The following is a 24,897-nucleotide window of genomic DNA, read 5'->3' on the forward strand; positions in this document are numbered from 1 at the left end:
AATTAGAAGCATAATGCATTAATGCATTTATACAAAATGACCATTCAGAAACACATTAGTGGTGAAAATAGGATAGCACTGCTAATAAAACAACTTATGTCTCTAAAGTACAAGTACAGACACAATTACATCTGAAAATCTCTATGGTTTAAATACACTTTAGAGTCAAGACAAAGAAGGATAGTAGATCCTCCATGCTGTCTCATTAACTTACAACTCCAAATGGGCCGACTCCACAAAGAGCAAGTTAAAAAAAAAAACTTACCCTCATTATAGAAAAGATTTATGGATGGCACACATAAATAAATGTGAATATACTGGCCACTATGAGGCCTGTGTCCAGAAGAGAAAGCATCATTACTAAAGAGATATTTTCGTCTAATGCTTGATAAGCAAATAAATCAAATAAAAATTTCCATTACAAACACAAACTTTGTTTCTCTAGTTTCTATAAAATTATATAAATATTTAAATAATGAATCTATTAATTAAGAACTAGAGTTCAGAATCATACAAATAAAGTGCTGCTGCCCAGCTTTATTTATATTTGGGCTGTTAAGGGGAGACACGGCAGGCAAAAACATTTTGAGATTTTGGCCTATTTGCCTTCAATAACATGTCTTCTTTCAGACTTGTGGTGAAAAAAAGTCCAAAATACACATTTAGGTCTTTATTTGACTACAATTTGTCTATTTGCATCTGTAGATTTCTCCTTGTCGGATCCAAATATGGTCACTTCCTTTTTCATCAGCAACCAATCGTGAAAGTACAATAAGGCATTTAACTCTAAAGGTGAAATCTCATTGGCTAATGTCAATTTTAAAGGCCGTTTTCTCAAAATGTGTTTTTTCTCATACTCTGAGCCAGAAATCTCCACTGCAGGAGCACTTGCATAACGGTACACCAAACTTTCCAGTTGTATTCCTATCTATATTCTTAAGGTTTTTACGGAGGGATTTGTTCATATATCATTCAGATTCTGATTTATACAACATTTTATACTTAAAAACGGGGCGAAAATGGATTATGTATGGCTGTTGACAGTTTTTTTTCTGATTAATGGAGTGATAAAAAGAGATATCCAAAAGATAGATAAAGATAGAGATATCCCCTCTGTAAAAACCTTTGACTCTAATATGTCAACAAAAGAAACAAGAATTTTTAATCTGGCTTTATCCAATGTTCAGATTTCTCTTCTGGAAATATATGCAAATTAGCGCATATTTATTGAGATACTACCTAATTTGCATATTTAAACATGACTATTCTAAAAACTTGTAATACAAAAGATATTTGTCTTAATGTCAGTAATCAACTGGGGAAGTTTCATGCTGATATCTATTAGGTAATTTTTTTTTTCCCCATTCACCTGGGGTGTCTCCCCTTAATTTTACATATTAATACTACAGTTTATTTAAAAAAAAACTATGTGATACTTTTTTTTTTATTAATTTTGCTTTCTGAGCTGAGCTCAACATAATTCCATTTTTTTTCTACCATTGGAGCAAGTACCATCAAAACATTTATTTGTAATTTCTGCAGGCAGCCCCATGGCCTGAACTAGGGGTGCTGAGGGTACTGCAGCACCTCCTGACGACAACTGTTTCACTACATTGTAATTTAAGATGACATGACTTTTAAATAACTTTTTGTTTTTCAACCTGTTTTTTAAGAACACATTCAACCTTTTTAAAATTACTCTAAAGATTATTTTGTTTTTATATGTTGTTGAATAGGGTTTTATGACTCGCATGGAGTGAGTGACGTGACACTGGTTGAGGACCAGCATCTCAGAACTGATCTGACACTCATTTAATGCATGTGAAAAAACTAAATATAAATGTATTGATTAAAGTATTCATCTAGCCTGGCTAACGTCAGACCTCTTCTCATTGAGACGTGGTCTGGGAACCACATGCTCATTTTCTCGTATTTGAGGCGTGGTTTACGAATGCCCAGAGCTGTTTATTGGGCGCTACGAATTTCTATCAAATGCGCCTGTACGTAGATCATAGCCAATCGTTTCAATTATACCAGATGACGTATGTAGAGTGACAATAATTCGACGAGGAAGAAGACGAAATTAACTTGCGTTCTAAACTACTTAGAACACTATCTAAGGCTGCATCGAAAGGTAACTTCGCGTCTGCTGCCATGTTGGATCCATAGATATAAACAAACTGCTTCGGTGTGTCGCATAGACGTCGTCATCGTCTTGCTGCTCCCTCCCCGTTCTGTGATTGGTTCCCTTTTTGAGGGGAAAATCTGGTCCAAGGTATCCAGGCTGCATAGCAGCATGAATAAAATCGCGCTGCGCTCAAGGCAGTATGGGGAAACCCAGGCTAGCATTCATCGGCATTAGGGGCTGTTCACGCAGAACGTCAACCATTCCACTCTTCTACTTTTCCATTGTTTTTCAGTGTGAACGCACTACTTGTGTTTAACTGTTGTGCTCACGTCTTGCGCATGACACAGCATTCTCAAAACGCAGCACTCAAGTTAAAATAAGTTCAACTAAACCGCGCCTCGAGACCTTGTGTTTTCCCCCCCTTCCACTGCCCGCATTTGGCGTCTTGCGTTTTCGCTTTGAAAGATTATGCTTTTTCTGTATGAACCGGCATTTCTGAGTGAGTAGCCTACCATAAGGTAATTATGAAGATTTGTGTGCTGTGCTTTTTAAAATGTATCATGAGTTCTGAGTGTTCTCACATAACTCAACTTTTGTTTGGGCTGTTTAATATTAGGATTTTGTTTAAAATACTCTACCATAGCACCGCCCCGCAATATCAAGCCCCGCCCATTAAGCCCCGCCCCCAGCACCCCCCTGATCAAATATGTTCCCGCAGCTATGGGCAGCCCCAGCTGTTGTTTATGCAAGTATAGGCCTCAGATAACTAGAACAAGAACAAGATAAATGGGAGAGTAGCCATAAAAACCTTAGTGTTTAAACACATATGGGACATCATTTCACATGTTTGAAATGATTCAGGCCACACTGAAGAAAAAAAATAAAGTCAGTAATGCATTTCTGACAGAAAACACTTTTATCTGTCTGGATTCCACAGCAGAATCTATAGTACCACACATGGAAAAAAACATTAACTAACTCTTACGAGTAACTGAAACAACACACAGTGGTTTTCTGAGTAGCAAGTTGAAAGAGCTATAGGAGAGAAGTCCTCTCTTAAAATATCTCAGAGCTAATAATGTAACGCTGATCCGAAGAAGACGGAGATGATTAGGAAATAAATGGTTCTGTGAATTCACAGAACCATTTACTTAAGAATAAATGGGGACTTAAGAATACACATATGACCCGGAGGGGTTGCATAATGGAGTATCAATGGGGTATCCAGCCGCAGGTGGAATATTTCAACCCCAGGGGTGGCAAGGTGGCTTGCCGATGGAAAGACACATGCTCAGAGAGGCTTACAGTGGAAATACACATGTGGGGGTCACCCAGAGGGACAAAACTCTGGCGTTGGCGTCAACAGCGCTGGAGGAACTCAGGGCCTGCGGGAAGGCTCATCTGAGGAAAATACTGCACGTATCCCGTCCGTGGAGAGAAATGGCAAGCAAGCGAAGACACCTGAGCAGAATCTAGTACCGGCTGGTTGAAGCGAGTACATGAGAAGAAACTGGCTCCACTCTGAGATTGTAGAATCTGTTGCGAGTGTCGCGAATGTGTTGGGTGTCGCCCAGCCTGAAGCTCTGCAGATGTCTGTTAGCGAGGCACCGTGCGCTAGAGCCCAAGAGGAGGCCACACTCCGGGTGGAGTGGGCCTTCACACCAAGGGGGCACGGTCGACCTTGCTGCTGGTATGCCAAAGCAATGGCGTCCACTATCCGGTGAGACAACCTTTGCTTGGAGACAGCCTTTCCCTTCAGCTTCCCACCATAACAGACAAAGAGCTGGTCTGAGGTCCTGAAACACTGCGTTCTGTCTACGTAAGCACGGAGGGCGCATTTTGGACAGAGCAGTGTCAGGGCTGGGTCTACCTCCTCCAAGGGCAGCGCTTGCAGGTTTACCACCTGATTTCAAAAGGGAGTGGTGGGAACCTTGGGCACATATCCAGACCAGGGTCTCAGGATCACGTGAGAATTAGCCGGTCTGAATTCCAGGCACGCTTCGTCAACCGAAAATGCCTGCAGGTCCCCTACCGTCTTGATGGAGGCCAATGCAACCAGGAGCGCTGTCTATATTTACAGGAACTTAAGCTACACTGATTGCAGAGGCTCAAAGGGAGCACTCTGCAGGGCAGTTAAAACCACCGAGAGGTCCCAAGACGGTACGAGAGGAGGGCGAGGAGGATTCAGTCTCCTCGCCCCTCTCAGGATAATTTGTTTTCTGATGATCAGGTCGTGCTTTCCCAGAGACTTACCTTCAACTGCATTGTGATGTGCGGCAATGGCGGCAACATACACTTTCGATTACAAAGATTCCAGAAAACTTGGGAGGCCGGCGTCAGAATTGCAGAGTGTATCCCCTGCTCAAAGTCGCCAGAACCGAGGGGTTGGACACTGAATTTCCCTAGAAATGTAGATACTGCACAGTGAAACGACAGACCGGGGGGCTGACGTGGTCTCCCCTGCTGGTGACGGTGAAAAGGGCTGCGTCCCTGGGCCTCCTCAGCCCGTCTATGCTGCTGTGGGGCCTGAAGCCGAGAAGTGTTCTGCTGTCGCACTCGATGCTCTGAGCCCGGATAGCTTGGGTGAGCCAGTGGCATCCTAAAAGGTGGTGCTCACGGAACCTGAGTCGGTTGTCGTGTGGCTTCTGACAACTTCATTCTCTTCTCCAATACCTCAGAAACATTGGGGCCAAAAAGATGTCCTGGTACAATTGGCAGTTCTCTCAGTGTCTTCTTACAATCTTCAGATAACCTTACCTGAGCAAGCCATACCTGGCGCCGGGCTGTTAGAGGGGTCGCTGAAAGTGTCCCAAGTTCCCAAGTCACATGATCCATAGTCAACAGAGCCGTCTGTAAGAACTGAGATGTAGAAGCGTCAACGCTCACTGACACTAATGTGTTACTGCAGGCAAGTAGCAGCTGGCAGATTCTCAAGTATATGTAGTATTCATACAAGTATTCTCTGCTCGAGTTATATAGGCTACCGACTTGTATGCCTTCTTCAAGAAAGTGTCAGTACGTCCACATTGTGCACTTGGGCAGCGTACATTGCCTCATCTGGTGATACCACCAACGCTGCAACCGGCTGTTCAATTTCAGGTGCCCGTCCTACCACAATGGAGTCAGCCTCAGCCATTGCGGCAAGAGTGCGGGCTGTCTTTGACCTCCTTCTAGGCACATTGGGACTGGTAAGTGCACTGGAGAATCCTGTCACAAAATCCTTACACAGTGGCAATGTAAACACATTACTATCAGCAGCTTGTCTGAAGAATACATTGGTTTGAATGGGCTGGACAGGTGATTTGTCAAGACCCAAACGAGCCACCGCCATTTGCAGAACAGATAACACATCAACTGGAGAAGATGGGCCTGTGCCCGATAAATGTACTGACCCACCGCTTGAACCACCTGTAGCAGATAGGTTAGAAAAACATTGTTTGGGAGGGTGGGTTGTATGGCAGGTTCCACCAATTCTTCATCAAGAAAATGAGAATTAGACACGCTCATGGAGAGAGCGTCAAAATCTATAGCATATGGGGGTTGGAAATCACTCTCATACACTGGTGTGTTCTCAGTATGTGGGGCCGACACTGGGGGTTGTAGAGACTGAAGAAGACGTTTCATCTCCATCATTTCTGAAGAGAGAGAAACTACAGTCTTTGATAACAAGTGTTCTGAACTGTCTTTGTGTGTGCTACCTAAGCGCGGTCGAAACCAGCCACCGGAGAGTATTGTGAAGCATAGGGTATCGCCGACACAACAACAAATATAATATGCACTCACGTAATGAAGAAAAATAATCCAAAATATCCATCCTGATGATAGTGTAGAGCGCGCTGTCACAGCTTGGGAGGGCGAATCCTCGCAACTCAGGTAAGCTGCACGAGACAGCGTGAAAACAAATGACCTAACAAAAGCGAGAAAGCATAAGAGGCTGGGCACCAAGTTGCTGAGGTTTATATCCTCGCATCTCGGTCTGCGTCAGGACGTGACTTTGTTGTTATATTCTTCTCAATCTATCTAGCTGGCGCAGCGATTATCCACTAGTGTTTTGCTCTGCCTCTGGCGGTCAGTAGGAATTAAACAGAACAGGATTTACTAAAGAACTCAGAATAGGCAGGCAATGAACAATCCAAATGATGAAAGACAGTGTGCTACGCATATAAAATACAGGAAAATAAGTGATACAAACAGAGGAACTGAGATAATGAACTAAATGATAAGAAGCTGTGATTATTAATCAATGTCCATAGAAACCAATGACTGGCTGGAAACTAAGACAAAGGAGAACATGTAACTGAAAAAAACTAACTAAAAGTCCATTAAAATGAAACTAAGATGAAAACAGTGTCCAAACAGAACAGAACTGTGACAAATAGCAACTAATCACCAGGTTTGACATCACTGGGAATGTCAAGTCCTTAAGATAGAAATAGAGTGTGCTGTAAATGCGCTGCATTTCTGCTTTTCAATTTGATAAACTATGTAATTGCATGTTATATAAACTTTCCTTTAAAGGGGACCTATAATGCCCCTTTTCACAAGATGTAATATAAGTCTCTGGTGTCCCCAGAATGTGTCTGAGAAGTTTCAGGTCAAAATACCTCACATATTATTTATTATAGCTTGTCAAATTTGCCCTTATTAGGGTGTGAGTAAAAACACGCCGTCCTTGTGTGTGTCCCTATAAATGCAAATGAGCTGCTGCTCCCCAGCCCCATTCCAGAAGAGAGTGGAGTCTTTACAGCTCATGCCTTGGATACTCTGGCAACAACAAAACTGGAGAATGTCACGCAGCCAAAAAGTCAGAAATGGTCATTATCGGTGTTCAGCCTTATATGTTTGAACCTGAGTCGGACACTGATGGAGAGACCCAGGAAGAAGTTTCAACTTTTAGAATGCAACTGGAAGTTTCTAAATGGTTAGTGGATACATGTATGCAGTTGTTGTAGAGTTAAGTTGACTCAACTCATCAACTAGCATGTACCGTCATGTTAATCTAAAAATCTTTCAGAAACAACTTTTGTGCTAATCCAGCGTTCAAACTGAACCTCTTTTGTGAAGCAGTCAGGCGTAAAATTATTTGCGTAAATATATAACACTTTAACGAATTTTTGCGGTACATTTCCTTCATAAATGAAATTCAACCAGGGTGTTCTCAGTGGCTCAGATGACGGGAGTCTATGGAGACTCTTATGTTCATTGGAAAATCCAATAACAGAACATTTGTAATGTTTTTTGGCGTAGCTATTGTATATCTCCAGCTGCTACACTGAGGAAACAGAAATAGCGGACTGTTGCGGCCCACTCAGTGCGGTATCTATTGGCGCTTTTCCACTGCATGGTTCGGTACGGCACGCTTTGGCGCTTTTCCACTGCATGGTACGGTACGGCACGGTTCGCTACGGCTCACTTATGGCGCATTTCCACTGCATGGTACGGTACGGTACGGCTCGCTTTAAATGGTACCATCTCTGTTGAGGTTCCAAGTGTACCGTACCGGTACTAAAATGTGACGTGAAAACACTGCAGATCACTGATTGGTCAGACAGAATCATCTATACCAGCGTCATTGTATTTACGACACGAGACACTAAACCCCCTAGATTTAAATAGCCAGTAGACAACAACCAACACTGTAGCACCTGTTTTAAAAGTATTTGCTTCAAAAAAAGAGTATAAACTTAAAAAAAAGAAATGGCTGAATTGTGGTCAGTGGACGAAGTGCAGACGTACCTCTCGTTGGTTGCCGAGGAGTAGATGGGGAAACACGGAATGAAAAATTCGCATTTAATATGATGATGTCATGGTAGTAGAGACGGCAACTATAACGTTCAGTCCCACCCACTTTGAAGCGGTACTAACTGCAGTGGAAAAGCAAACGAGCTAAAGCAAGCCGAACCGTGCCGTACCGAGTCGAGTCGTACCACGCAGTGGAAAAGCGAAGCGAGCCGAACCGTTCCGCGCCGAGTCGAACCGTACCGAGCCGAACCAAGCCGTACCATGCAGTGGAAAAGCGCCATATGCTAATAGGGCAGATTGTCATGGGCGGGATCGGCGGGGCTTCCCCCTACTCTTGCGTAATCTGGAACCGCTCATTTGGAGAGAAGGTTTCACTGTTTTTTCATTCACTGTTTTTTCAGCATCTCCCTTCATGAGCACTGCAATAAGGCACTGTGTCAAGTTAAAAGTGGTTCAGAATCAGACTTTAAAATGTATTTTTAAAACTGTTCATTTTGCTTCCTCTAGTTGTTTTTAAATGCAAAAACGCATCCTGCGAAAAGCTCATAATGGGGAGCCATTTCAGTCACAACTTCTCCTGAGGTGGCTCAGTGGCTTCATTAGCTATTCTCCATTTGCATGATCTCTGAATGAATCTCATTCAGCATCATTTCAGGATTACCCATATGGTTAGTGGAGGCTAAGGAGACTGTAATGTCATCAGCACATTTTCAGTGAGTAGAAGGGATGAGAAATGTGTGCATGCGAAAGTGCACGCAAAGGACTGCAGGGCAATCTCTCATGATTTTTGTCTACGATCAAATACAGCTCGATCGGCACAGTAGCATTTCCATACTGCATAATTCATTAACTAAATAAACAGTTTTTGTCGTTCTACCCAACAATTCCACCCACCCACCCAAACATACAAAAACTGAGAAGTTTCTGATGGAAAGAGAATAGGCTTGTTGTTTAGGGTGGTGGTTCCAGCAGGTCAGGTGAGAGCTCAGGCCTCCTATGAGTGTGCCATTGTGATTAATGAGCTAATGACACTTTAATTGGGTTGGGGCTCTGGAGAGAAGCACCAGAGGGATGCCACTTCTACGATAGGACAGACAGGGGAAGAGGAAGAGGAAGGGGATGAGGTATCCCTCTATTTCCCTACAGCATTACATTAACCAAAATAACACATCATTTCCTGTTAAGGATAGTTAGAAGTTTCCCTGGCAAAGATATCAGCAAATTCACAACTAGCAGCTGCGAGTCACCTGTGCAAAACACAACTCTGTGAAAACACCTCCCTTACAAAAAACAAAAACACTGTGTCTGCACTGAAAAAAGCTAAATGAATCGTTTTATTCAAGTAAAACATTTAAATAATTAAATATAAATACACTGCAGTTCAAAAGTTTGATTTTGGTAAGATTTAATGTTTTTTTTAAATGCTCCCCAATGTTGTATTTATTTGTCAAAAATACAGTAAAAAGCAGTAATATTGTAAAATATTATTACAATATACAATAACTGTTTTCTATTTGAATGTATTTTAAAATATTATTTATTCCTGTGATGGTGAAACTGAATTTTCAGCATTATTACGCCAGTGTTCAGTGTCACATGATCCTTCAGAAATCATTCTAATATGCTGATTTGTTGCTCAAGAAGCAGTTGTTATTATTATCAATGTTGAAAACAGTTGTCCTGTTTAACATTTTTGTGGAAACCACCTTTTATAGGATTCTTTGATGAATACAAAGTTCAAGAGAACAGCATTTATTTGAAATTGAAATCTTTTGCAACATTATAATGAAAATCTTTACTATCCCTTTTGATTAATTTAATGCATCCTTGCTGAATAAAAGTATTACTTTAAAAAGAAAAAATCTGATATGCAAGACTTATTTATTAGAATATACAAATGAAAAAGCTTGTGATAAAAATGTGATTGAAAAAAATAAAATACTAATATGAAAAACACTTTTTAAAATAATATTTCGATAATTATTATAATTTTTATTATAATTTTATAATGGGTGAATGAACTTCAATTAAATTAAATCTACTCCTAAATAGTGATAATACTGATTATATCAACAGGGCACTGGTCTAAACAGAGACAAATGACTAAGCATCTCTGAACACACACTCACATGAGTGCTAATGGCTGCTCAGTTGAGGAGATATAGATCTTTCTGTCATGGGGCATCCAGATAACTCAGCTGAAAATGGAAGGACACCTCGCGGCATGTGCCATGTGACCCTTGGCATGACCTCATTCTCCCTCTGTGCTCTGTTGTAATGCCCTTCAAATGGGAATGCAGGGCAAGTGTCTGTTCAGCCAGCCGTGTACAGCGGTCTATATGACTGACAAGGATGCTACATTAATCCCAGGTATGAGATATTCCAGTGGAACAATTATAAAAGTGAACTGCATATGCATTATGTACTTTTTTTTTTTTTTTTTTTTTACATTGCTTTGGAGAATTCCCTGAGACCACAGTTTAAATTCTCGGTAACACTTTGCCTGAAGCATTTATATATAATGCATTAATTATGCCTTGTAATGCACCTTATAGTGCCTTTTATGGTCTCATGAATAATTGTAACTACAGTTGTAATACATTGTAATACTACCTCATAACATACCTTATGAAATTATAATGCATTAAATCACATGGCAAACGGACATTTTCAGATGTCTGGGATTATTACAAGGAATCTGCAAATATTATAATGCATTTTAACGTTGGCTACAATTATTTATGAAAAGATATAATGCATTATATTATGAATACCATTCTAATGCATTATACAGAAAGGCTTTAAGTGTTACCAAAATCCTAAATATTCACTGCTACATGCACATGTATTCCATAAAGCTGTTTCTACTGCCACCAACTGGATAGAAAAAAAAACTGGTGATAGGCCTATACTGTATATATCAGTCAGACCAATTTATATCTGAATGGGATAATCTGGGTTTGTTTCTGTGTTGGGTGGGTTTGTCACATGTTTTAGTTCTGTGTCCTAGGCTGTGTCCGAAATCGTCCCCTACACACTCATTCACTATTCCCTATATTAGTCCACTAATATAGTTCACTTGAGGGAGTGAATGAAAACGAGTGAGTAACAGTGCTATGCATAAGTTTAGACACCCATGCTAAAGTTGACTAAAAAGAGGAATAAAAAAATCATCATTTGGAAATTGAACTTAATGCCTTAATTAAAAAAATGAGGAAAAATCCAACCTTTAAGGACACCAATTTTCTTTGTGAATGAATAATGTATCGTAAATAAATAAATGTTCTTCCTTAAAATACAGGGTGCATAAGTTTGGACACCCCTATGTTAAATTCCCATAGAGGCAGGCAGATTTTTATTTTTAAAGGCCAGTTATGTCATGGATCCAGGATACTATGCATCCTGATAAAGTTCCCTTGGCCTTTGGAATTAAAATATCATCATCACATAGCCTTCACCATACCTAGAGATTGGCATGGTTTTATTTCAGTTAGCCTAATAGCTGGTTTAATTTGCATTGAGAGATGATCTTATGGAGAGTACTCCATGACAATCTGAAAGAATGATAACATCCACTATGGTTTCGGACACCACTACAAACGGCTGTCCCCTCAAATAATGCCCTATTTAAGGGTATAAGGGGTGATTTCAGTTTTCAGTTCGTTTCCATGGTTTTTCATGCTTTGAATAATGTGTACCTGTTATTCATTTGGTTGATTGGTTTGTCTGTGTATTTAAGCTCTAGATTTCTTTCTGTCTCGTTGCGCTTTAATCGATTGTTCTGATTCCTAGTTTAGAGGGATTTGTTTAATAAATCTATAACCGCTGCATTTAGATCCGTTTCCTCCTCATTTGCAACCGAAAGTAGCAGTGCTGCTTAATATATTATTGCTGCATAATAATACTTCACAATATTATGATTTTACTGTATTTTTGAATATATGAAATGCAGTCTTGGTGAGCATAAGGGTTTTCTTTCAAACATTCTTCAAACAATCTTAACGACCCCAAACTTTTAAACGGTAGTGTAGACAACAGCCATTGAAAACCCCAAAATATCTGGCTGCGTTTACACTTGGCATTAACATGCGATCACCGTGATCCGATCAAGCAGATCGGATCATAAGCCAATCAGGACATGGTGCTTTTACACCTGTCCACATCAAGTGGCTTCTCTGGATAATAGATTGGATCTCGTATTCCCAAAAAAAAAAAAAAAAAAAAAAAAAAGGATGGCTGCGAAATCGACCTGAAGTGGTGGGTTTTCTTTTAAAAACAGTTTTCAGTCTGGGGACGTTTTACAAATCTCGCAAAATGAGGAGGATGAAGAGGCTGCAAGTACTAATAATGTGGATAGATACCATAATGGAAACGGTACAGAGAAACGTATGGGTCCGAGAACGTTGCCAGCTGTGCTGGGAAAAATGCGTGTCCTTTACAGAAAATTAATGATACTGCAACTTTCGGGTGCGAAGGCAAACATTTCAGTGTATTTGCGATGTACTTCGCAGTTCGCACTCGACTGTATCGCAAAACCACGTAGCTACGTGCAGCAATTCCTGGAGAGAGGAGGGGGGATAATGACAGTGGCAGGGTTTTGTGTGACGTCCACCTGTGAATGCAGACACAATGGCTGGATTGCGTTTATATTACACTGAGATCCGATCACAATGCGTCCTCAACTACCTCCGAACCTGGACACGCTGATCGGATAACATTCCGATCAGAAGTGCATTTACACTTGTCTTTTCAATGCGTATGTGGACAACATCCGGATAAGGGTCACATGTTAATGCCAAGTGTAAACACAGCCTCAGTAAAACAATACTCAGAACAGAATTTAATACCACAGAGAACTGTTGTGCTCTACATCTGATATTTTCAGGATTAAAGATCATTATTTAACATTCCTGCAAATTCCCTATTTTGTCATTGAGCAGTTTTAAAACATCACATTCTCAATGATTCTTAATAAAACACATTCTTAATAAGTCATAATGCTTTTTGCTCACAATGGACTTCCACCCTGCAACCGTATGAATGAAAAACCTCACCTGAGTGACCTTCTCTGTCACATTATGGGTCCGGTCTATTAGTTTGCAGGGGGCGATGATGTCAATCTCACTGGGCGGAACAGCAATTAAGGGGTCCGGCTTCATATCTAAGTTGTGTGATATCTGAGGACCCCGAACTGAGGTCCGGAGCCGAATGAGATCTGAGTCAGAAGTAGCATTCTGTAAGCTGGCTTTGCGGTGCATGGCGCCTAGAAGGAAAAAATTAACAAAGGTCTAATTAATCTCATCAACTAATGTTGCATGTATTTGTTTTCAGTTATTACATGGCTCTCTGGAATACTAGTATAATGACTGTTGTACTGTTTATTGGACTGTACATGGCAACATGTCGGTGCTACTATCTTATATCACTCCATGGTCTTTGGCTAATTGGCCAATTGGTTCTATCATCACCTGTGCTACTAGGTCTGACGGGCAGCTTCCTGTCCCAGTTGAAGTCAGTGGTGGAGGGTGAGGGGCGCATGCCGCACAAGCTCTCACAGGAGCGGCTGTGGGCCATACTGCAGCTGGACGGACAGGCCTCTGAGGTGAGGTTGTGCAGACGCGGGGAGGACTGGGAGAAGCCCTGAGGCAGGGGAGGGGACACTTCTGATGGCCGTGGCTCATTTTCAGGCTCATTTTGAGCCTTATCTTCCCACAACAACAGCTGAGATCCCCCGAGTGCAGAGCGTTCAGGCAGGGAGAGCAGTTTGTCCAGGGCTACAGACTCATGGCCCATATGGGGCATCGGCTGCATGTAGCCTTTTTCAGAATCTTCATGCAGAGACTGTTTACTGCCACCCAGGGAGCGCAGCAGGGGCAAAGGCAGCCTGAGTCTGTGTCTTCTTGCTGAGGACATAGGAAGTTAAGTATTTTATCAGATCATCATTACATTGCATAATTCAAACACAATAATGGTAGCTCATGAATTGGGGTCCCATACATGCTATAGAGATGCTGTAACCATCCTGCTGTCTAAATACATCTTCATTGATGGCCATTTAAAATTAGGTGTGTTTTGTGACACCATAAAATGTTTTGCAAGCAGCATATAAATATGCCATTATATTAGATATAGATGTTTTGCCAGCAAAAACATGAAATAATAATTCAAATGGATTATGACAATAGTCTAACAAGTCTACCAATAAATACCACCATTTGGTGGGTTTCTAAAGAAAAGCAGGAAACAACGGTGTTCACAGGACAAGTAACTTATTGTTTACATAAATTACTCAACATTTTCAGTAAGAGCCAGATAGGCAGACTACAGAAGCTTGTTTCTGCCACAGAATAAAAAATAACAAAGGTAATTGCGACTTTTTATCAATTTATTGCAGTTTACATCTCGCAATTCTGACTTTATAACATGCAATTGCGAGTTTATATCTCGCAATTCTGAGAAAAAAGTGAGATAAAATGTCGCAATTATCTTTTAAAATGTTTTATTCAAACAAGCTTCCATAACATAGATAGATAGATCAGATTTCATTGATCATTTAAAAAAAATTGGATCATCTCGAATTTAAACTTACAATCCTTTAAGTTACAAGGAACTACTACTAAAGTGCATCACTTAATTGTACAATACAAAATATTCCTGAACATAATTGTCACACATTCTTTACAAACGTGAGGAAGCAACACCAAATCTGAAATTCAAATACAATATAATGTAATGAATTAAATCTGTCAGTCCGATCTGAGTACCTTTAGAGAGCCAGGGGATGGTGTGTTTGTGGTTGATGTCTCTGCCCGGTGAGCTGTCGATGGGTCTGTCCGGCTGACCTGCCAGCTCAAAGTTCAGGATGAACATGATGACTAAACCATCCTCATTCTTAACTGGAACCACATCCACAATGCACAGCAAACACACACCTGCGTTGAGAGGGGGGAAATCTGAACATTTGCAATAATGGCCACACCAATAAGCTGGTAACTAAAAAATTCTGGGGTCACTTGACATCAGTACAGAAAAAGCTCTTCATATGTTTGTCACCACTAGAGGACAGCATACAACAATATATTCCAAACACAGTTGATTCAAACAGATGACAAGTATTTAAGTGGATTTATTATTTTTCACAACACGTTTACCACAAAAGCTATCACAATCTATGAGTGCGTAGAAGGTCTGTGTTAAGGTCTGTGATGACCAGCTTGGCAAAAGTCCTGAGCCCTGACTGTTCACTGTGGCAACTGATAGCCGTCCCACATTGGCACTGTGGTTCCTGCTCTCTCACACTGCCAAACCAATCAGCCCCTCTCTGTGCCAGTCTGATGGGCCAGCATTGATAGCCAGGAGTGGTTCACAACAGAGATGAACTCAAGGGCAGGCAGGACGACAATGGAACCGGGAACATGGTGCCATCTCTCAGGGATTAAAAAGTGAAACACTTCTCTATTCCTCTGTAAATCATTTCATTCATACCAGCAGCATCTGCTACTGTAAAACACAGTCACAGAGAGCATAACCATCTGCTGCTTAACACAAGCATCTTCTGCGTCATAATCTTCACAGTGTATAAGATACCAGACCAATACAGGTAAGAACAAATGCTGATGTGTTATTATACAGGTTAAGTGCTCCATAAATACATTTTATATTGAAATGTCGCAAGATACAACACTGCAAGTGAAACACAAAAGGGTGTGACCAGGTCAATGTGCCTAATTTGCAAGTTCAAGCCTTTTAAGAGATGCTCACACACATTCTCAAGATTAACTCGTGCTTTAATTTGCAAATGTCAAGGTATGTCTGTTTACATCCATGAAAAAAAAGACAAGCTTTCATTTGCAAACCTTACAAACTAAATCGGATTTTGACTTTTTCAGTACCAAGGACAGAGGCGGCTATTAGGACGAGGGAGGTTAATGCCACCAGAGGAAATTGTATTGTTTTCATAAGAACATAAGCACCATAGAAAACTGAAATTAATAATGGGATTTAGTGGCCCTAAAGCCTGACACACGCCCTCATCTTTCTCCTCCTCTCCACCACATCCTCTTGTCTGTCATGAGGATTCAGTTTTAGATGCACTGTATCATTTTCATCCTGTGCTTTCAGCTAGATATTCCATAAAACCAGCCATTACAATTAGAAAACCACAAGGCCTTTTGGAAGTGGTGGTTATAGAGAGAAAAGAATAATTGATCAGTTCAAAATGCTTTTTGTGACCTTGATTTTCCACTAAGGTTAATCATTTGCAGACTAACAAGGCATTTAATGTCCTGGTAATGTTGAAATGTTGTTTTTTTGTTTGTTGTTTTCAGTGTTTTACATTCCATGTAGAGGCCTACATAGAATCTGTCACAGTCTTTAGTGAACCAACATATGACTCACTTACTGAACTACAGGTTTCATGTCAATGAATCATTACTTTGTTTTCCATTAGGCCACTTTTACTTGCTGCGTCACCAAGAAAGCAAAAATATATTCTATCTTTACCTGTATACAATACATAAAAGTCACATCTATGCAAGAACTATCAAATTAGCTAGGAAACTTAATAATCAAATACACATTGGCCAAGGGATTTATGCAACTTCATGAACGAGTTGCATATAAATTCTGCAGAAATTTGCAGAACTCTACAGTCATAGATCTCATGCAACTTTTCTACTTGCATGTTGGACAAGAATTTATTATTTTGAATACCTGCTGCAATAACATAAAGAAAGCGAGATGTAGCATGCAGCTCTGTATAGCCAGTATGCGTCCTTGTGCTTCCTTATCCTCTCGATTTACTCGTAGGATTTGAATATCATAATAAAACAAATTGCATGCAAATTTAGATAATAGCCTGAGGTTTGAGTTAAACTGCTGCCATATACATGATTCCTTTCAGAAAAACAGCAACTACAAGCCTGCCAAAGTTAATGTTACACTGGTAGCTCTGAAAATACCCCGGAATTTGACATGTGAAACAAATTTTGAACCGTTGGCACATCAAAGCAAACACAACGTAATCAATAAATCAAAGTGCCAAACAAAAGCTTTAAATACAATGCTCTACAATAAAATAATAATAATAATAAAAAAATATATTTTATATATATATATATATATATATATATATATATATATATATATATATATATATATATATATATATATATATATATATATATTAAAAACTATATAACTAAACTGTAGATAAAAACAGAATTAGACTACAGGATGATATTTCAACATATACAATGTATAATATTTGATCATTTTCACTTATAAGGCATTCAGAAAGTTTGACTCTAACTGTGATCCTATGGTTATATCAACGGCAAGATCAGGTTAGCAACATGCAAACAAAAAAAGTCAATAAAGTCTATCAGCATCTTTTAAGTAAGAAACTCCAAACTCAGCTGAATGCTGAAAAGGGCTTTCTGATAGACTCTCCTATGAGAGTTCAGGGATGAAGAACGGACATTTAAATAATTAACTCCTAGAGATGGTTTCAGTCATTACTCTGTCTAATTATAGCAGAGGAGGCCATTACCAGAATATGAAGACTGATGAGCAGGGTCATCCTCTGTCTTATGCACTGAACGGAGGTTTTCCATTGGACCTCTCCTTGTTACACTCATAAATGGGTCAATGTTTTAGAGTGTTTGATTATTCAGCAGTTCTGCATTATTATAATTAATGTGGTTGTTACTGCCCATGTTATAATATTTAGATTATTTTATCTTTTATAAAGCAATGTTTCACATTTCATGCCTCCACACTAGGGTTTAACACATTTGCACATTTGGCTTAAACCTTGTCTAATGCACAACATACAACATTAGGCTTAAATTAAGATAAATAAAGTTTGGTACTACACCAGCAACACAACTATCTATAATGCTTAAGACTTTAAACTCATCATCAATTCCCATTTTCTCTGCAATTCCTTGCCAGAGACACACTGGTCAGAAAAAAAACCCACTTTAATCACGCCGTGATTGACCACGCCCGGTGTGAATAGCTACATAGGGATCTATTGTTTCGATTCAAGACCGTCATTGCGATCCACATTCACATTGCTTAATCAGGCTAAATGTGAACAGCCTTTAACTTAAGTTCAATGAAAGTGAATGGGGACCAGAGACTTCGTTCAGACTGTCAGTCCAAATCTGATCACATTTAGCAAGTTTGAATGACAACAACAAAGACAACAGTGGTTTGAAGTTCTATTCAAATCTCAGGTCTGTCTAATCAGATTTCGTTTGGTTTATGTCACTTTCTCACGCTACGTAAAACGTAAACATGTCAGACGCTGTTATAGGAAACATGCTGAAAGTCACTGCAGAAACAAGGTTGTGTTGTTGTAGAGTAAGCTGAGTAGAAAATTACAATAATGGAGTCACGTTGAATTTTGAGACCGGCGAATGCGACAGCAAGGAATAAAGCCACGCATATCAGCCTCCTGCGTTTCTGCCGCTGCCTCATAAGATGGCAGCCATATCACACTGTAGCCCAAGACTGGTTGCCCACTGAAGCTAAGCAGGGTTGAGCCTGGTAAGTACCTGGATGGGAGACCTCCTCAGAAAACCAGGTTGCTGCTTGAAGAGGTGTTAGTGGGGCCAGCAGGGGGTCTCACCCTGTGGTCTGTGTGGGTCCTAACGCCCCCAGTAAAGTGATGGGGAAACTATACTGTCAAAGAGCACTGTCCTTCGGATGAGACGTTAAACCGAGGTCCTGACTCTCTGTGGTCACAAAAAATCCCAAGATGTCTTTTGAAACGAGTAGGGGTGTAACCCCGGCATCCTGGCCAAATTTGCCCAGTGGCCTCCTAATCATCCCCATATGTACTAATTGGCTTCATCACTCTGTCTCCTCTCCACCAATAAGCTGGTGTGTGGTGGGCGTTCTGACGCAATATGGCTGCCGTCGCTTCATCCAGGTGGATGCTGCACATTGGTGGTGGTTGAGGAGATTCCCCCTTCCATATGTATTCTCGCTTTAAGTGCCGAGAAAAGCGCTATATAAATGTAATTTATTATTATTAATATTAAGATGCGGTAGTCTAGCGCATCGGCTACACATTGTCATGTTGTAAATAAGGCAACATCTGTATTGCAAACCCCTCCACGTTTCTGTTGTTGTTGTTGTTGTTGTTGTTTTTGGCGTATGCCTACGAACACAACGTCATTGCCATAGAAACCAATGCAGATATTCTGGAAAACGAGCACCACAGGACACAGAAATCTGATCTGAACAGTTGCGATACAGTGTGTGTGTGTGTGTGTGTGTGTGTGTGTGTGTGTGTGTGTGTGTGTGTGTGTGTGTGTGTGTGTGTGTGTGTGTGTGTGTGTGTGTGTGTGAGTGTGTGAAAAACAGATGAAAATTTTGCCCTTGCTTGACATGCGTGCTCACCATTACGTTTGATTAAGAAAAAGCAGCTTGGTTATTCTACTATAAATAACTCATCATGAAGGCATGCAACAAATAAATGACAGAATTTACATTTTGGTGAAGTATTCCTTGAAGTGAAAAGAAAAGAATATAAATAATACCATTATTTTTTTATCAAATATAAAAGAAATAAATTTAAGCAAAGTTTGAAATGGAAAATGGAAATTTGAAACTCTTATTAAAAGTCATCCCCAGATCATTTACTGCAAGAGCACAAACTGCCCCAGGGGTCATTATTAAGGCATAATCTGCTATGCTTTATACAGTTCACAGTCATTTTCTTCACAGTTAAACCTCATAGGGCCAACACACTTTAAAAAGGGATGGGCATTCACTAATTGAGTCAACTTTGGAATTGCTCTTTTGTGTTGAAGGATTACTTGTGCAACCACCATTAGTTCCACGCTCATGCTTTCAACGTCCTTCCCAAGAACTGTCTTCAGAGGCAAGGATCTTTGTGGCAACAAGAATGCCTTTACGGGAAAAAGGACCTTTGTGCACTGGGTAACAAAACTGTTATTTATGCTGATTAAACTAGTTTTATCCTTAGAAGGTTTTGAATATTTCCCCATGGCCTTTCTGTGTATTGCAGCTTTTCGCTGAAGCATCATTATCCTTCAAAGTTCCCTCGGAGGAGCTTTTTGTGTGTCCTTCCAGCAGGTAATTTGTGTAGAAACTTACAGTAGTCCTCTCCAGACTGTAGGACGTTATTACTGACCATGACACCTTCATTACCTTGCATTAGTTTTCAGTAATAAATGATCCTCTGGACTATAGCCATCTACACATTTATAACACGTCCACATCTTCTAGTATTTATGCTTTAGAGTAACTAAAAAATCTTAGTGCAAAGTAATTCTCAACCATTTTTAAGGTTAATTTGGGACTCGCACACAAAACCGCATCATCGTTTATTTTATGTGTTTAATGTGGAAGGCTGTTGAAGAAGGCTGCTGAGAAAAGTTCTTTGTGTTTTATTTGCATGCAATTTCTTTTGAAGTGCAGTATTTAGGTGGTTTCCCTGTCTAATTAAAGGGGTCATGAACTGAGAATTCAAATTTTCTTCAGTAATTTCTGTCAGTAATTACAGACAGAATTTTCATTTTTGGGTGAACTAACCCTTTAAACCTTTAAACATGGCATCTGAACCCTAACAATAGTTTATATTTATATGGCTATTGACAGAGGCGAACCAACACTGAGTGGGGCCCCTTCATTGGCAAAATTAATCAATGAGGCCCTTTATATATATGTGTGTGTGTGTGTGTGTGTGTGTGTGTGTGTGTGTGTGTGTGTGTGTGTGTGTGTGTGTGTGTGTGTGTGTGTTTGTGTGTGTGTGTGTGTGTGTGTGTGTGTGTGTGTGTGTGTGTATTTTAGATATGTTTTATGTTTTTGTTAATATATCATCATTACCTAAAGATATTATTATACAAAATTCAAGTCAAAACACAGAACATCTAACAGAACATAAGTTGTTTAATTTTTACAATATTATGTGCTTGTTTTTTTAATTAACGAAATGTCAATCTTTATCTTTATAACAGAAGATACAATACAACAATCTTCAAGATACAGTAAATCTTCAAATGTGTAACAGATTGTCACCTTAAAAACAGTCATTTGCGTGGTGGAATAAGCAAGAAACATATAGTTAGCATCTTAATTTAATCTTTGTTTTATTATTTAATTAGTTCATTAAATAATTGTTAACTCAACTAATTTAATGTAAAGAGCTGGATACTTATTACTAATTAAATAATGTAAACTATAGTAAATGTATTGATTAGAGTTGCCATAGACTAAAGATTTTTCTAGTGACTAGTAGTCATTCATTTAAGCATTTAGTCGACTAATCGCACTTTTAAATTAATTTCTGCTTAAATACTGGGTGCATGGAGGAATATAGCCTATTCTGCGCTCAAACACATGCATAAATCTGGCTGCAAAAGCAGGCTAATGATAATAAATATGTCTTCAAAAATAACGAGGCATTTTAATTGTTTAAAAATAAACTAGTGTTTTCTAAATCAGTGTCGGCTACAATCATATCTTCATACATCTCCGCTGTAAAGTAGAGGCGCCTTTAGAAAGTAATACGGATTACATAATCAGATGGTATTTGCTTTCGATACAAATTTTTTCATTTAAAAGTGGACATTTCAAGCTTTATATAGATATATTTCTCATGTACGTGAGGCTAGTATACGCTGTGTTTCGGTTTATTTTTGAGACCATGAAAGCGCGCCCAGATTGTTTTATTTTATTATACAAAAACGCAACTTTTTCTTGTTATTGTGAGTTTACACAAATAAAAGTAGTTGCGACTGATGCATTATTCTTTTCTGTATGGCCAGAAATGATGGAGTATTTTAAGTTGTTTCCAGTGTTTATAGGAAAATGCAAATAATCGCGCTCCACACTCCGCACAAACACTTGGATATGCGCCTAATAATAGCGAACATTTATCTATGTTAATGTTAGAGCAAGTGGCCATGCCAGGCGGATAAGTCTTTTTTATGTTTAACAAATCAAATCATGCATTTTCTACATACCGCGAGTAAGTGCTGCTTTCGGTTGAAAAAGGCTGCTTAAAATGCAGGGCCCCAGGCAACTGCCTGGCTTACCTGCCCTATTGCAACGCCTCTGGCTATTGATTCCAATACGCATACTGAACATGACGTCCAATCTTGGTAGGTGCAGGGTGATGGATTTGACATACAGGTTTATATACTGTTAGAGTACCACAGACCCCCATAAAAGTCTGAACATTAGCATGATTGTACACATATATATCCTAAAGTTTACTGTTACCAATGACATACTGTAATGAGATATAGATGTCAATGTAAGAAAGTCAGAAAATAGAGAGGTCTCATATTTCGGAACGACTAAATGTAGCCTGAGCACACCTGAGAAATTTAGAGTGGTTTGGTTACACAGGGTCACATTAGGAAGTATTTCTAACATCCAGATCAGTGGAAAAATACCCTGTGCTGGGACATTCTAAACCTTAGGATTAAGGAGGGGGAGGGGGGGGTTAAATAACCATTTAACAGTGATAATAATGTATCATTAGCCTACTGCTTAGCTAAAAATGGAAAATTCAGCATTTAATGCATGCCATAAGGTATAGGGTTGGGCAATAGCCAATTGCCAAAGAAATCTGAATTTTTTTAGCAAAATATATTTATTTTAGTGTCAATTTATATTTTAGTCAGAATTATTGCGCTCCTATTCTATTGCCCTCCATCTGTCGCAGCGGCGTTCCTTCATGGAAGTTTAGCCACGAGTTTAGCTTGACAGCAAAATGGAAATATTTGCTTGACTTTCTAACATTAACAGATGGCGAATATGTCCGTGAAATGTAAGTTATGCACTGAGGAAATTATTGGATGTCACTTCAGCTTAAAGATTATTAACAGAGGTATATTTGTTTCCACCAATCGCTGCACAAATGAAGTTTCCGTATGATGATGAAAGCACGTTAGTGCGAGCCCTCCCGGAACCCATAGAGAGTGCATTGCAGTCCCTGCAGTTCGGAAATAAAAATCTTTGTATGGAAGTCTACGGGAACACTCTGGGCAATTCTCGGCCTGAGTGAAATCGCCCAAAAAGAGGCGGTACTCCACAGAACGTGACTTGACGCTGATTGGACTATATCCAGAGGCAGAACAACAGTGACTGCTAGCGTAACTCTGTGGTTGAATGCGAATGTGATTGAAAAAGTCCCTTTCACACTTTGGTGGTGCGACGCCAAATCGCCCTAATGAAGAAACCGCCCCTGTCAGCTCTGTTAACATTTTAGCATATTCACTAAATAAATAGTCATATAGGAGCATTTCTATATAGGAGCTCATAGATGTTGTAATGTTGCTAACTTCTAAATCCCCACTGCATTGCCCTCTGTCCTGAGCACCACTAGAGGACACAATGTTGTGATGCCCTTATGCAACCATTTGGATAGCACTGGGACTTGATCTGGATATAGTGAGAAATTGTCCTTTGCAATTATGTCTTCTATGTCTATTGTTCCTATTCTCAAACTCCCAGCTGTCCTGGAAATCAATACATCATCCAGAAATGATGTCTTTAAATAGGAGAGGACAGAAATAGAAATAATTAGAATAGCACTTTCAGTAAGTTGAGCATCTACAATAAAGGATGCTATACTCAAAGATCAATTTTCATGGGACACATCAAATGTCACACAGAAGGATTCAGCTAAATGAAATAATGTAATGTTCAGGGAATGAGTAGTAGTGGGTCCAACGAAACACTGAATGCAGGTTGCAATTCATAGACAAAACTATGAAACTAAATGAATGCAAGTGAATAAATTTGCTTTCTTATCAACTTGTGGTCAAAGGAACTTGTTATTGCCTGTTGCTATAGCATAAAAGGCCTATGACAATTTTTAAGTGTCACTGTAATGACTTCTACAAAATGAATGTTTAAATATGCAAATTAAAGAAACACCCCCCCACATAAACGTACCATCTTTTCTGTATAGGCAGATCTCCACTTTCCTTTCTTCAGAGCCCAGTAAGGCTTTGGCCATCTGGGCCATCGCTGGTCGTCCAGTATGTGGCCCATACAGAAAACTGCACGTACACGGCTTTTGCATGACCTCTGCTCGTGTGTAGCCGCACATGCTGCAAAAGCCATCATTGCAGAAGATAATGGCACAGTTTTCAACTCGAGCATTGGCGATGATGAATTTGCGATCTGTTGAGGGACATTAAAAATAAGATATTCATTAATCACATCCATGTAGAACAAAAAAAAAAAAAAAAAAGCCGCCATTCTGGATGAAAGGATGTCTGTTTTAACTTGACTTGCTGAAAGAATGATATACTATATGACATTTTGTTGTGGTTTAACTTACAGTAAATGAACCAAATAAAAAAAAAAACTCAAATATTTGAGACAAGAATGCTCAAGAGTTGATATATATATAGGGCCTATGTATATATATATATATATATATATACACACACATATACACACACACACACACACACACATATATATATATAGAGAGAGAGAGAGAGAGAGAGAGAGAGAGAGAGAGAGAGAGAGAGAGAGAGAGAGAGAGAGAGAGAGAGAGAGAGAGAGAGAGAAAATCCTAAAAAGTTAACGTTTCAAAATGTTAAACCTTTAAACAGCTATAGTTTTAAAAAATCGTAATAATCTTAATAACAATCATTTAAAATCCTAATAACAATCATTTAAAAATCATCGTCGTCAATCACCATCATTCAGTGCACTTTTGACAATAAATAAACATGTCTTTACTTACTCTGCCCCTCGAATTTGCGAATGATGGTGTCCAGAAAGGTGTTCTGAGGCGCAACGTGTCCCCGTCGAACAGGCATTATGTCCTATTTCGGTGGGGCCAAAAAGTTCTGCAAGTTCTTCCTCAGCTTGTGCTTATCTATATAAGCGCGATATATAGACTCTACCGGCAGGTCTCATACATGCACATAAGCTTTTCATGTACACCTCATCGACGTAAAAGCAACACGAGCGCGCGCCTCTTTGAAAGTCTCACAGTAATTACGCATTGAATCTGTCAG

General features: G+C 39.6%; 1 protein-coding gene across 1 annotated transcript in view; it reads right to left on the reverse strand.

Annotated features, from left to right (window-relative positions):
• The window catches only part of kcnh2a (potassium voltage-gated channel, subfamily H (eag-related), member 2a), a gene marked incomplete at its 5' end in the record, with an annotated part of 45,941 nt that extends 21,245 nt beyond the window's left edge, over nucleotides 1–24,696 (reverse strand). Inside the window, 9 exons of the mRNA XM_081373784.1 lie at nucleotides 4,567–4,727; nucleotides 4,886–4,987; nucleotides 5,521–5,763; nucleotides 5,912–6,035; nucleotides 12,925–13,133; nucleotides 13,339–13,773; nucleotides 14,635–14,802; nucleotides 23,816–24,046; nucleotides 24,621–24,696. Coding sequence (XP_081229910.1) covers nucleotides 4,567–4,727; nucleotides 4,886–4,987; nucleotides 5,521–5,763; nucleotides 5,912–6,035; nucleotides 12,925–13,133; nucleotides 13,339–13,773; nucleotides 14,635–14,802; nucleotides 23,816–24,046; nucleotides 24,621–24,696 — 1,749 coding nt within the window. The remainder of the gene's footprint in view (nucleotides 1–4,566; nucleotides 4,728–4,885; nucleotides 4,988–5,520; nucleotides 5,764–5,911; nucleotides 6,036–12,924; nucleotides 13,134–13,338; nucleotides 13,774–14,634; nucleotides 14,803–23,815; nucleotides 24,047–24,620) is intronic.
• Nucleotides 24,697–24,897: the final 201 nt, after the last annotated feature.

The sequence above is a fragment of the Scardinius erythrophthalmus genome (assembly GCF_964197995.2).
Source record: "Scardinius erythrophthalmus genome assembly, chromosome: 9".
Taxonomy (NCBI): domain Eukaryota; kingdom Metazoa; phylum Chordata; class Actinopteri; order Cypriniformes; family Leuciscidae; genus Scardinius; species Scardinius erythrophthalmus.